The sequence below is a fragment of the Podarcis filfolensis genome (assembly GCF_964270895.1).
Source record: "Podarcis filfolensis genome assembly, chromosome: 1".
In the NCBI taxonomy this organism is placed as follows: domain Eukaryota; kingdom Metazoa; phylum Chordata; class Lepidosauria; order Squamata; family Lacertidae; genus Podarcis; species Podarcis filfolensis.
Genome location: NC_139604.1, coordinates 113,611,519 through 113,624,877, shown reverse-complemented (window position 1 = coordinate 113,624,877; position 13,359 = coordinate 113,611,519). Strand labels below are relative to the sequence as shown.

General features: G+C 41.8%; 1 protein-coding gene across 14 annotated transcripts in view; it reads left to right on the top strand.

The window, feature by feature from the left end:
* Positions 1–13,359, top strand: part of LOC310761488 (cation channel sperm-associated auxiliary subunit beta-like) — a 43,223-nt gene that overhangs the window by 11,656 nt on the left and 18,208 nt on the right. For 13 of the 14 annotated variants that reach the window (XM_083611357.1, XM_083611351.1, XM_083611361.1 and 10 more), the window contains 8 exons: positions 704–796; positions 4,532–4,650; positions 5,822–5,854; positions 7,907–7,973; positions 8,418–8,464; positions 10,399–10,551; positions 11,933–12,085; positions 12,904–13,048. In XM_083611357.1, coding sequence (XP_083467483.1) covers positions 704–796; positions 4,532–4,650; positions 5,822–5,854; positions 7,907–7,973; positions 8,418–8,464; positions 10,399–10,551; positions 11,933–12,085; positions 12,904–13,048 — 810 coding nt within the window. Of the gene's footprint in view, positions 1–115; positions 283–369; positions 395–703; positions 797–4,531; positions 4,651–5,821; positions 5,855–7,906; positions 7,974–8,417; positions 8,465–10,398; positions 10,552–11,932; positions 12,086–12,903; positions 13,049–13,359 lie in introns of those variants that run through there. The other variant, XM_083611356.1, reaches the window with a different exon arrangement.

The window sequence follows — 13,359 nt, the reverse complement described above, 5'->3', positions numbered from 1 at the left end:
GCTCAGCAAGCAATGACACTTGCATACTGAGCATTCAAAATAGATGGAATAAATGGCAGGTATGCATTTTTTGAAATGGTATGCCCTCCCCCGAAAAAAAAACAATTAATTTGAATTATTTGCTCACTGGTTTGTTTGTTTTTAGTCAAATATGTGTGTGATGGTGAAAAGCATGACTGCTAGAGCATTTTGCTGAGAATCTCAGGTGGGAAGGAGAGGACAGGACACAACCACTACACTGCAACGTATTCTACAATAACTACAGGAATACGCCAGGGATATGTTTGCAACTGTCCCCCACCCCACGCCATACCGAACCACCTGCTTGTGCTTATTAACTCAGATATGTGGTACTAGTAAAGCAGGTAGACATGCTTTCTTTCAGTGTGTGCAAGTAGGTTTGAGCTGAGTTTTTAAGGTATGGAATTGTATCTGTCGATACAGGGGCACTTATTTCTGGATTTTGCTGCTGTTGGGGTGATAAGTTGTGCTTCTACCCAGGCTCAGCATATATTTGTAAATAAACTCAAATATCACAGAGAAACCTCCAGTCATCTCTTCATCAAAAGCGAACCAAACCAGCTACACTGCTGAAATTTCTGGGAAATATGAAGCTTTATAAGAGTGTCATAAATACTGGTAGCCTGGCTTTATACTGTGATTCACTTTTCATGTAATGCATTGTTTTATTTTGTATTTGTAGGACTAATTTTAGGATTGACTGACAGTGGATTTATGGATGGGGATACGGTATGGTTTAACTTGTCTGCTACCATTTGTGCCATCTTGGAAAACGGTAATTCTTATTTTCAATTGTTTAATTAACCCATATGCACTTCCTTTTTATTTGTAGCCTGTCTTACCCCAAGGCCTTAGAACACGTTGCACTTTCATAGAATGTACAGGGTTGGTCTGAATACAGACTACACCCCTAAAATGAGATCTCTCAAAACATAGCTTCTCTATTTATAAGAGTGTCACTATAGACTGCACTCAGCTTTTATGTGAGCCAGATTTTTGGGGGGAGTGTGGCCTATATTCAGACCAATACAGTAATTGTAGGTCTCAGAGTGAAGGTTGTGGTGTGATGTCCAGTTCAGAATCCTAGGATCTAGAGAGCCCTCCCTCATCCCTTTTCTTTGGACAGTGATAAGAAAGAATCTCTGCCTCCTTGGGTCCCAAATTTCAGCTTCTTGGATATGGGAACCTTCATCCCTCAGCATTTAGGGTCTTCTTTCTCTGGGGTGGGATTGACAGGTCAGATTCTACAGCCTGTTTATTTTTATTTTTTTATAAATTTTTTATTGGTTTTTCAACACATAATAAAAGACAATACATCACAATACATACAAACAAACATATAAACACGTATAATTTCTTAACCTTTTTTTTCCTTAATCCTTCTTTCAGCGACTTCCCCATACCTCCCCTTTCTGCATCCCTGTTTTAAATCTTTCCAGCAACCCCTAATTTCAATTACTTATGGCACTTTCTTTAAATCTTTTTTCTCATATCCAATTGTTTGTCACTGCAATTCTATTTTGCATTACCCAAGACATTTTAACACTCATTAATTTTACAACAGTTCTTAAGATAAACTTTAAATTTCTTCCAATCTTCTTCCACCGTCTCTTTCCCTTGGTCACGGATTCTGCCAGTCATCTCAGCCAGTCCCATATAGTCTATCACCTTGGTCTGCCATTCTTCCAGTGTGGGTAGCTCTTGTGTCTTCCAATACTTTGCTAAAAGTACTCTTGCTGCTGTTGTAGCATACATAAAAAACGTCCTATCTTTCCTTGACACCAATTGGCCTACCATGCCCAGGAGAAAGGCTTCTGGTTTCTTCACGAAAGTGCATTTAAGCACCTTTTTCATTTCATTATAAATCATTTCCCAGAAGACCTTGATCCTTGGCCACGTCCACCAAAGGTGGTAGAAAGTACCTTCAGTTTCCTTACATTTCCAACATTTGTTATTGGGCGTATGATAAATTTTTGCAAGCTTGACTGGGGTCATGTACCACCTGTAGATCATTTTCATAATGTTCTCTCTTAAGGCATTACATGCCGTAAACTTTATACCGGTAGTCCATAACTGTTCCCAGTCAGCAAACATAATGTCATGCCCAATGTCTTGTGCCCATTTAATCATAGCTGATTTAACCGTCTCATCCTGTGTATTCCATTTCAACAGCAAGTTATACATTCTTGACAGATTCTTAGTATTGGGTTCCAATAGCTCTGTTTCTAATTTTGACCTCTCCACCTGGAAGCCAATTTTCCTGTCCAGTTTGAAAACTTCATTTATCTGGTGATAATGAAGCCAATCTCTTACTTTGAACTTCAATTTCTCATAACTCTGCAATTTCACTTTTCCCTCCTCATGTTCTATAATTTCCCAATATTTTGGCCATTTGGATTCCATATTAAGTTTTTTCACTTCCTTAGCTTCCATTGGTGACAACCACCTAGGGGTTTTGTTTTCCAACAAATCTTTATACCGAATCCAAACATTGTATAGTGCTTTCCTAACAATATGGTTTTTGAAACCTTGGTGGGTTTTAACCTTGTCATACCATATATATGCATGCCAGCCAAATCTGTTATTGAACCCTTCCAAATCCAAAATGTCTGTGTTTTCAAGAAGCAGCCAGCTTTTCAGCCAGCAAAAAGCCGCTGATTCATAATACAGCTTTAAGTCCGGCAGGGCAAACCCCCCTCTTTCTTTTGCATCAGTTAGTATCTTAAATTTTATTCTGGGCTTTTTGCCCTGCCAGACAAATCTAGATATGTCTTTTTGCCACCTCTTGAAACAATCCATTTTATCCAAAATCTGCAATGTTTGAAACAAAAACAACATTCTCGGCAAGACATTCATCTTAATAACAGCAATTCGGCCTAACAAGGAAAGTCTCAAATTTGACCATACTTCTAAATCTTTCTTAACTTCTGACAAACATTTCTCATAGTTATCTTTAAATAAATTCACATTCTTAGATGTCAAATTAATCCCCAGGTATTTCACCTTCTTTGCTACCGTTAAACCAGTTTCACTCTGAAACTTCTCTCTTTCAGCAACTGTTAGGTTTTTATCCAATACTTTCGTTTTCTGTTTGTTCAACTTAAATCCTGCTACTTGACCAAATACTTGTATTAGCTCTAAAACTCTTCTCGTACTAGTGTCTGGCTCTTGTAAAGTTAATACTAAATCATCTGCAAACGCTCTCAATTTATATTGTTTAGCTCCGACCTGAATCCCTTTAACCAGCTGGTCCCCTCTGATCATGTTTAATAGAACCTCCAAGACAAATATAAAAAGTAATGGGGATATTGGGCACCCCTGTCGTGTCCCTTTTTCAATAGCAAATTCTTCTGTTACCACATTCTTTACAATCAGTTTTGCTTTTTGTTCAGAATAAATTGCACTTATACCATTCTCAAAACCTTGGCCTACCCCCATCCCTTGGAGATTCTTTTTCATAAAACTCCAAGAAATATTGTCAAAGGCTTTCTCCGCATCCACAAATATTAATACTGCCTTAGTATTAATATTAACTTCCAGCAACTCCATAATATCTATTATGTTTCTCACATTGTCTGACAAATGTCTTCCTGGAAGAAAGCCCGCTTGGTCTTTATGAATCTCCCCCACCAAAACTCTCTTCAATCTTTTTGCCAAAATGTCTGCAAAAATTTTGTAATCCACATTAAGTAATGATATAGGGCGGTAGTTCTTAACCTGGTTCTTCTCAGTCTCTGACTTTGGTATAAGTGTAATATACGCTTCTTTCCACGATTCAGGTGCCTTCTTCCCCTCTAAAATTTCGTTACAGACCTCCTTCAACGGTTGTGATTCTACAGCCTGTTTAGGGCTTTTGACTGACGCCAGCCTTGAATCTGGCATGTTGGGCTACTGGTGCTTTCAGCTGTGGTTCCCAGGGTTGCCATTTTTTTTACTCTGGAGTGCAGAACCTCCAAGTGTCCCTATTTTCCAGAGACAGTCCCAGATTTACAGGAGCTGTCCCGGTTTCTGATTTGATCCCAGAATGCCCCACTTTTTCTTAGGATAGCCCTATTTTCATCAGAGAAATACTGGAGGGTATGGAGTTATCTGACCCCCAAGGCATCTGAAGGCAGCCCTGTATAGGGAAGGTGGTTTTTTAAATGTTTAATGTTTTATTGTTTTTTATATGTGTTGGAAGCCACCCAGAGTGGCTGGGGCAACAAAGTCAGTTGGACAAGGTCAGAAGAGTCAGCCTCTGTTCTTGCTGCCCCCTGAACTTGCCTTTGCTATATCTTTTTTTTTAAAAATGCAGCAAAGGAGCACGGTTCGAAAGAGCAGATTTCATCACTCCACCCTCTCTAAAAACCACATAGATCTAGACCTTCTTCAAATGCATATCAGGTGCATGGATTGCCCAACAGATCTGGGTGTCTCAATATGGGTGTAATTTGCCATGTCTATAACAAGTAATGATGGAGGTCTGAGAGATGCAACTCAGGTTACTCACAGTGCCTTTTCTCTCCTCAAGATTGTTACGGACTTGCGCTTGTGGATCTCACCGTAACAAATACTCGTCTTGTACTCCTCACCTCACTAGGATTATTTATCAGTGATGATCTGCGCATTAAAACTGGAAAGCTGTTGCAGGTACATATGTGTACTTCTAAATATCCCTGTGTCCCTTCCCCCCAATCATCTAATGTTTTAAAAACCACTGGTAAGCATACTGCAAAAAAACTAAGTTTGGAAGATCTCCAATGCCATACATGTCTGCTCAGAAGACAATCTCATTCAGCCTAAGACTATAACCCTACTATACACATTTCCTGCAAGTAAGTCCCATTGAACATGGTGAGAACTACGTCTGGGGAGGCACATCTAGGATTGCGTTGTTAATCTGTGTACTAATTGTTCTCTCCCCAGTTCACCTGATGAACTAAGTGTATGAAGAGGCTAAGCTGGTTGCTCCAGCTTAGCTGCATGGCATTCACAAGCCATTCTTGTGTTCCTATATCAATAATTTAGAAACTTTCACCACTTTGGAGCTAAACCAAGTTTTACTGCCTGTGCAACGTTTCTGATTGATGTGTGGAAAAGCATATGAACCAGACCTTTGAAGAGAATTTGTATGTGAACCATTTTAACCTTAGTCTTTTTCTATGCTAGGGGAAGTAGGAAACTTTGGAAGGAACTTGAAAGGGCAAATTTTAAAGGTCTTAAAAGCCTGGAGCAACCTAGCCAGATGGGCGGGGTATAAATAATAAAAAATATTATCATATTCCCATGCTTCACTTTTGCTGCATATTTTGTGATTTTAAATATCTGCTGGGGTCTCTCAATAAAGAGTACTTTGCTTTGCTGCAATTAATAGATACCTCTTATATTAAGATCAATCTCTGTGGCCCTGCTTCAGGAGTGCTACCTTTAGAAGTGAAGGGGGTTGTGACAGGGTCTTTTCTGTTGTAGCCCCTTGTCTTTGGAAGCCTCTCCCCAGAGAGTTTTGCTGGCACCATTGTTGAATTCTTTTTAGTGATGGGTATGGTACTTGATTTCCTTAGGTGTTTTAGCTGTTGGTTTGTAGCTATTGCTTATTTCCTGTTATCTCACAGGAAAAGTACATGCCCTGGCTAGGTTGCCCCAGGCTGTTGGTGGAGACAGGCTTCTTATGTCACTCAAAACAACCAATGACCATGTTAATAATATTGAGTGTAAGTGGTAAATGAATATGTAAAGTAATACACTTGTGAAATTGCTTGTGAAAAGTGTGGGAGAGAAAGTGATGATTCATACAATTTGGTCTTACTGTGTTTTATTTCAGTTCGGCAAACCAACCTTATGTGGCTTTGAAATGGTGAGAAATTGCTAAATGTTGTGTTTGTTGTTCTCAGTGGTGTGTTTTTGTAACATCTCACAAATAATGTTTTCTGAAACTCTTTCTGGCATTCATTTTGTTAGCCATTTAGAAATAAGTGTCCGAAGGATCATAAATCATGTAGTATACAGATCCTAACAATGAAATCCAGAGACCCTGGTACACTGGGCAGAATGCTAACATTGGCTTAGTATTGACATCAAATGTGTTGTCCTAATCCTATGCATTTCCAGCTGCAAGTTCAAATGTAAATGGCAGCACTCTAAAGGAGAGAAAACTTAGCAATATATTGTGATACACCCCCCCCAGCACTGACACAATGCAATCTTTATATGCTAGGCAACTGACACCTGCAAGTCAGCCGTGTTGCTTCCATGCCCTCACCCACCTCGACAACACATAGAAGACAGAAGTTTGCAGGCACACACACAGAGCCCAATAAACATAGCTTTCTAGCGACAAAACAATTGACAGGAAAACTCACAGGGAAGAAAGGTTGGCTAGCTCACCAGAACCCTTGGGTGGCTTTATGGCTCCCCTTGGGAGATGACGTTAGACAGAGGATCCACAAATGTCAGGGTCTGAGCAAACAGCGCCTCAGGAAGGAACTTTTTGACAACGTGAGGGAAGGACCACAATGGGACAAGTTATTCCTTCACCGGGAACCACGCTGAGGTAGCAAACAGAGGGAGGACTTAAGGCCTGCCAGGCAGAAATATGGAATAAAGGCAGCTCTCACAACTGTCATGCCAAAGGCACAAAATGGGAGGTTGCACCTTACACTCCAGCTCTCTTAGCCATATAGCTATACAAGCATCAGAATGTTATTTTTCACTCCCTAGCTTCCCACAGCATCAGGAATCAGTTGCTTGATGGCCAGCGCCTTGCTTTCTATTTTCTCATAAGACACTGAATTTCATTTCTCCACCCCACCCCATGCTGACCAACTGCGTGGTTTGTAGACAGGAGAATTATTGGGCCGTCTTTGTTTTCATTTTTATTATGTACTCTGTGTTATTTTATTGAAATTTTATGTTGTGAACTGCCCTGAGTTATAGGTTATAGGGTGGTATACTACTACTACTACTACTACTACTACTACTACTACTAATGGTTTAACACAGTCGCAGTTCACAGAGGAACTGTGAACTTTGAAGTGCTGAGGGATGTGTGTAGATGAACTCCTTTTACTCTTGTCCCAGTCACAGACTCATCCTGGAGATTGCTGGAGTAACAAGCTGAATGAGGGTTGGGGGAAGGGATCCCTCTTGGTCCATTCCCATTAATACAGAGAATAGAGTTATTACTCACAAAAACTTTTATAAATTGCTTAGAGGCTATTGCAATTAAGCAGTATATAAATTACTGTGATAAAGCAGTGAGTTTTGAAAGCAAGACATAGGATAGTGCATTGTATAGTTCCAGTTGCTAGTTTCCACTTGTGTGCTATAATTTCAGAGGACAAGAGGAATTGGGTCCCATTGAGGCCATATAGCTATCCTTTGATCTGTGAATTCCCTGACAAGGTTATATAAACAGCTGTCAATGTGTTAAATCAGAATTCTGTGCTGCATGAGAAGAACAGAAAGAGGCAGTGGGGTAGTAGTTTTGGGGAGGCATTTTGTTTCATTTGGCAGGAGCATTTTCACTTAAACCCTTTCTTTTCTCATGACTATCATTGGGAGCTGGAATGAGATCTTGGGGAAGTTGGTATCTCAACTACAACTTGCTCTGCTTCTGACATCTCTGTAATTCTGTCTACTTTTGGCCATCAATTCTCTTGAGTTGATCCGCCACCAGCACCACTACTAATATCACTGGCATTGCCACTAGAAACTAGAAAGCTAGTTCTGTTTTCTGACATTTGCCAGTATTGTCCACTGTCTTCCTTGGCTCCACAGAGGTTTTTAGGCAATGTGTGATAGGTAGAAAGGACGACGTGCCTCAGCAGACCCTTTCAGAATCTTAACAGCTATACTATGTGAATTCACTTGGCATGCTAAGTATTTCCTTGTCTTTTTCCGCCCACAGGATGATTATCTTAAAGCTGAAATATGGTACAGCCTCCAGTGTCTAGCTAACAAAGAATTATACGAAAGTAAGAAAACCAGGGACTCAGCTAGATTGGTAAAGAAAAAGTGATTTATATGTGTTGAATGTGTAACTTGAAGCCATGGGTTCTCCCACGTATGGAGAAATATAGCTGTGTCATCTACTGTCCTAATGTCTGCTTCCAATGTCTTCTTGTAGCTGTTGAATAGCATGGGGGACAAAATAGCACCCTGCAAAACTCCATAGTGTAAGTGGAGGCAAAGAGTGCTCCCGCAATGCTTGCCTGCAATAAACCAGCTCAAGGCAGAGAGCATGCCTCTCCGCTCATACACACTTACATATTTTAAGGCATGTCACAAAAATAATTTCAAATTTTCACCCTGAGTTCTTTTTAACTGTTCACATGAAACTGGGTTGATGGCTTTTGTAAACTATCTTTTAGAAGTGCAAGCACTGAGTTGTAGCTAATATATTTCTGCTTTTCTTGCAGCGGACTATGTTGGTCTGTCATTCAACAAAGATAAGTCATTGAGCCAGGTAAGGCAAATGACGATAAAACCTTATGAAAATTTGCCGACGTATAGTTGAGGTTTAAGGGACGCGGGTGGCGCTGTGGGTAAAACCTCAGCGCCTAGGACTTGCCGATTGCATGGTCGGCGGTTCGAATCCCCGCGGCTGGGTGCGCTCCCGTCTTTCGGTCCCAGCGCCTGCCAACCTAGCAGTTCGAAAGCACCTCCGGGTGCAAGTAGATAAATAGGGACCGCTTACCAGCGGGAAGGTAAACGGCGTTCCGTGTGCTGCGCTGGCTCACCAGATGCAGCTTGTCACGCTGGCAACGTGACCCGGAAGTGTCTGCGGACAGCGCTGGCTCCCGGCCTATAGAGTGAGATGAGCACACAACCCTAGAGTCTGGCAAGACTGGCCCGTACGGGCAGGGGTACCTTTACCTTTACCTAATTGAGGTATGGTGCATTCTGTTCAGTACATAATTTGACTTCTTGGCCACCTTGGCAAATTAATGTTCAGAAATCAAAAAGACAGTTGAGCCAATTTATGACTGGAAGCTTTTGTGGTCGCTATCAGAGCTTTTGGGGAACTGGCTGCCATATGCTATTAGGATAAGTTCAAAGTTCTTGTATTTATTTACAAAGCCCTAACTTGTAGCATAAGGAGCTTATGATAGCATAAGGAGCATCTCAACCTTTAGATCACTACCTGATCACTGAGGTCTTTGGAGGAGTCACTGTTTGGGCTCCCCACACGTCCTTGTATTCACCAGGGCCTTTGGTTCAGTACTGTTGGTCCAAAAAAGCAGGTTCAGAGCCCCAATCTAGAACAGGCTTCTGATCCAGGCTTTTGAGTCACACAACAGTTTCTGGCAGAAAATTCTATCAACCTCACTTCAGTTTGCCTCTGCAGATGCTGTGCAGGAAAATTGAAGTCACAGGTGAGTGATTTTCAGCAAAAGAAAACTGGTGCCAGGCAAGATGAAGATGAAGGCATTTTGCAACAGTTTTTTCTTCAAAATAAAAATGGCCAGTTTAAACATATACACAGGCCCTGCTTTCTGCCTGCTAGCCATGCAAAAATTCACAAAATGTCCAAATTAAAGAATTATTCTATGCCTCCTTATACACTCCACAGATGCAGATATCTGAACATCTGGAGTTTACCCACTTTCTTACTCCTTGCATGTTTTTGCTTTGCTAGTCAGTGGCAGCTATTTGGGGGAAGAAACCATGCAGGGAGGGAGGGAGGGAGCGAAAGAGATCAGACAAATCAGAGCAGGAGAGATTTGAAAATTTATTTCCCCCCTTTGTCTTTCTTTTGCTGTTAAGCTGAAGCCATCTCAGGAAGAAACCATGGAGAGATGGGACTGGGGTGGGGGTGGGGGGAGATCGTACAAAAACCACAGTTAGAAACATTTGCACAGGAATTGATGGAAATGATGTGAATGCTTGCCCATCGAATGATTTCCAGGGAATGCATAGTGTTTGGTTAGTAGGACCTGTGTGTACTTTTTTAAAAGCATCAATAATGTGCAGTTTGGCCCTTGCTCTTGTAAAATCTTCTTGCTTTGCTTCTTGTTTGCATTTATACAGGAGAGGCCTGCTGAGTGGAGCACTGACACGGCGAGTTGCTGCCACTTACCAGGAAGGAGGACAGGAGGGGCAAGGTAATGGGGAAACCATTGCTGCATGGGTGCATCATCATCAACATCATCATGTTGGTGCACCGTACAGCTCTGACCTTTCTGTTGCCTTGGCCCTCCACTTCTCCCTCCTGGTCAGTGGCAGTGGCTGTCCTGCTAGGAGGCCAGGTACACACCATTGCCCCTCCCCACTAGCCACTCCTGTATATTCAGACCTCAGTGGATTCTCTAGCAAAGCTTTTAAGTTCAAACAACGATGTATTTCTAAATTGATTACTTTGCATCCTTTTGTTGTTGTTGTTGTTTTTAAAAAAAACAGGAATCCACTTGTTTCTATAGCAATGATACATTTCAAAAATGGCACAGCTGCTTGCCTCACAAAATGAAAGGTGAAGGGCACTTTTCTAGACGGGTGGTTTCTTTTCTCGTTGATTATGAACAGAACACTGGCATCGCTTTGTTATCTCAACAGGTACAGTGCACCAAAGGACTCCTTTTTAATAGATAACTCTGAACAGATGGCAATTTGCTGCTCTAGTTTAGAATGGATTCTCGTTTTTTGTGATGTGATTGATGGTTTGGTGAAAGCATTTTAATTGAATTAGAAAGGGGGCAATTAGCAATGGATGGGACAACTGATTGAAAGCCCCCTCTCCCCATTTTCCCTGGCTGACCCACCGATATCAAACCTGTGTCCTGCAATAGCCTCAACTCCCTCCCCACCCCACTGCCAAGCTGGGTTCCTTCAGGAGGAGTGGTGGGATATTAATTAACTAATTAACACATAAACTTCCACAGTTCACCTAAGTTCACAGGTAGTCTATGAATGCCTTTCTGAAGAATATAGATCCTTCTGTTCCCTTTCAGTTCCATGATTCCAATATATATGTTGGATATTTTCTTCAAAACAATGGCTATGGTGATGTTTTAAAAAGGAAACATTTTAAAATGAGGCATTGTATCTTCTGGTGCTCTGAATCCCTGCAATTGTCTTTTCTAAAACATCTCTTTTTCTTTGTCAGTTACAAATGCCACAGGTGACTTCTCCCTCCCTTAGAACAATAATTAGGCAATATATTTTTGATTGCCCCTTAGAAGGCAGAGGAAGTGCCAAGATAGATTGCATCTGGGCACCTCTTCTACTTCATTCTTAAGGTCAGTAAAAGTGTGTTGTTGTTGTTTAATTGCTCTTGGCCAGTCTTTCCTTCCCTCTGAGGCACGAGGGCATTCAGCTAACTAAAGGTCCTGAATCTGGGACTCATAGGTGCCAATTCCCTGGGGCCCTGGGTGCCCAAACCCCCACAAAATTCCCCATGAAGGGGCCGCGCACCCACAAATTTTGGTGTCAGGGCCAAGCATGCGGCATGGCACCCACCACCCTGGGCTAAGCTTTCACTCCTGCTGGGACTTTGAGGCCTGTCTAACAAGCACTTTCTGAAGAGGCAGAAGCAGCAGTGTGGCAGAGAAGAAAATGAAATCCGTACTTGGATTACTTGATCTTCTTGCAGCAGAAGGGCATTCTGCCCATCTCAGTGCAGTTCTGGCTCCATATGGCAGCTGTTTGAGCCAGCACTTCATGTATGTTCCCTTTTCTCAGCTTCTTTTCTGAACTTAGAGGTCCCAGCCTCTCAGAAAGTGCTTATTAGCTGTGCCTAAGGGATGAACCAGGGCCTTCCCTTCAATGAACACCTTCCTGGCAATGAGAAGGTCTTAACCAGGTATGAATTGGCTCTTGTTAGGGCAACTATACCTGCCCAGTTCTAACACTCTGCTTGGACACTGTGTTTCTGCTGTATCATTTCTTTCTTTGATAATGCATATGTTTAAATGTGTTTCCTTCTTTTTCTTCCTAGAATCGGGCATTGGTATCAGTGCATAAGTTAACAGATGGCAGCATGAATAAAAAAAGAAAATTCCCAGCCTTCTGGTTTCCAGATCCGCGATTTATACCAAAAGGATTGTATTTTCACACAAACAGCCATTTTCTGTATGCATATGGCAATCAGGTGTGTAAGAAGGAAGGTGTATTAACAACTGGCACATAGTGTTGCAAAGGTGGCATGCCAACCCCCAACTTCTATCAAGCGGTAGCAGGATTCTGGGGGTTCCAGACTCTCACCCTGCAGCCGTGTTTCCCTTGAGAATCAAGACACAGAAGTCACACATCCTCCAACATTTCTCCGATGAAAATAGGAACGCCCCATTCCATAACAATAATTCTACTATTTATACCCTACACATCTTACTTGGTTGCCCCAGCACTCTGGGCAGCTTCCAACGTATGTAAAAACATAATAAAACATTAAACATTAAAAAACCCCAGTATACCTGAAAGAGCGTCTCCACCCCCATCATTCTGCCTGGACACTGAGGCGCAGCGCAGAGGGCCTTCTGGCAGTTCCCTCACTGTGAGAAGCAAAGCTACAGGGAACCAGGCAGAGGGCCTTCTCGGTAGTAGTGCCGCCTTGTGGAACGCCCTCCCATCAAATGTCAAAGAGATAAACCTGACATTTAGAAGACATCTGAAGGCAGCCCTGTTCAGGGAAGTTTTTAATGTGTGACATTTTAATGTATTTTTAATCTTTGTTGGAAGCTGCCCAGAGTGGCTGTGGAAACCCAGCCAGATCGGTGGGGTGCAAATAAATTATTATTATTATTATTATTATTGTTGTTATTATTATTATTATTATTAGGTCACTTCAGTGCTGCTAACAGTGGTTTGACTTCACCCCCAGAGGCGCAATCAATTGTCTCTCAAGACAGATGGATGCCAACAAAGATCTCTTATAGAATATTCATTATTGTCTCTCCCCCTCCCTTTTAGGTGTGGGTTTCTTATGATGGAGGCACCACTTTTCTACCATTTTTCATCTTAAATTCTGAGACGATTATAGAGGTAGATTCATGTGTTTACACCCAAGCGATTATATTTGTGACTGACTCAGCAAACCTTTACTACACTAAGGCAGGTAGGAAAACATTAAAAAGTGGAGTCTCCTGCAGTCTTTGAAGACTCAAATATGAGATTAGGCTAAGAAACCAGGTCCCCCAACCTATGTGTTCTCATAGCTAGGTAGGGAGAAACAAGTGGAAGCACCTGATGCACCTAAGGAATTCACTCTCTGCTGGGCAGAACCAGGGAGCCCTAAGGGTGCCCAAACCAAGAACCATGTAGACTAGAGACATAGATGCACTGCATCTTCTATGACTTCTACCTTAAGTGAGATTGCAGGAACTTGGGTGACCAACAGCAAAGGCTATTATCTTGTCTCCTGATGCC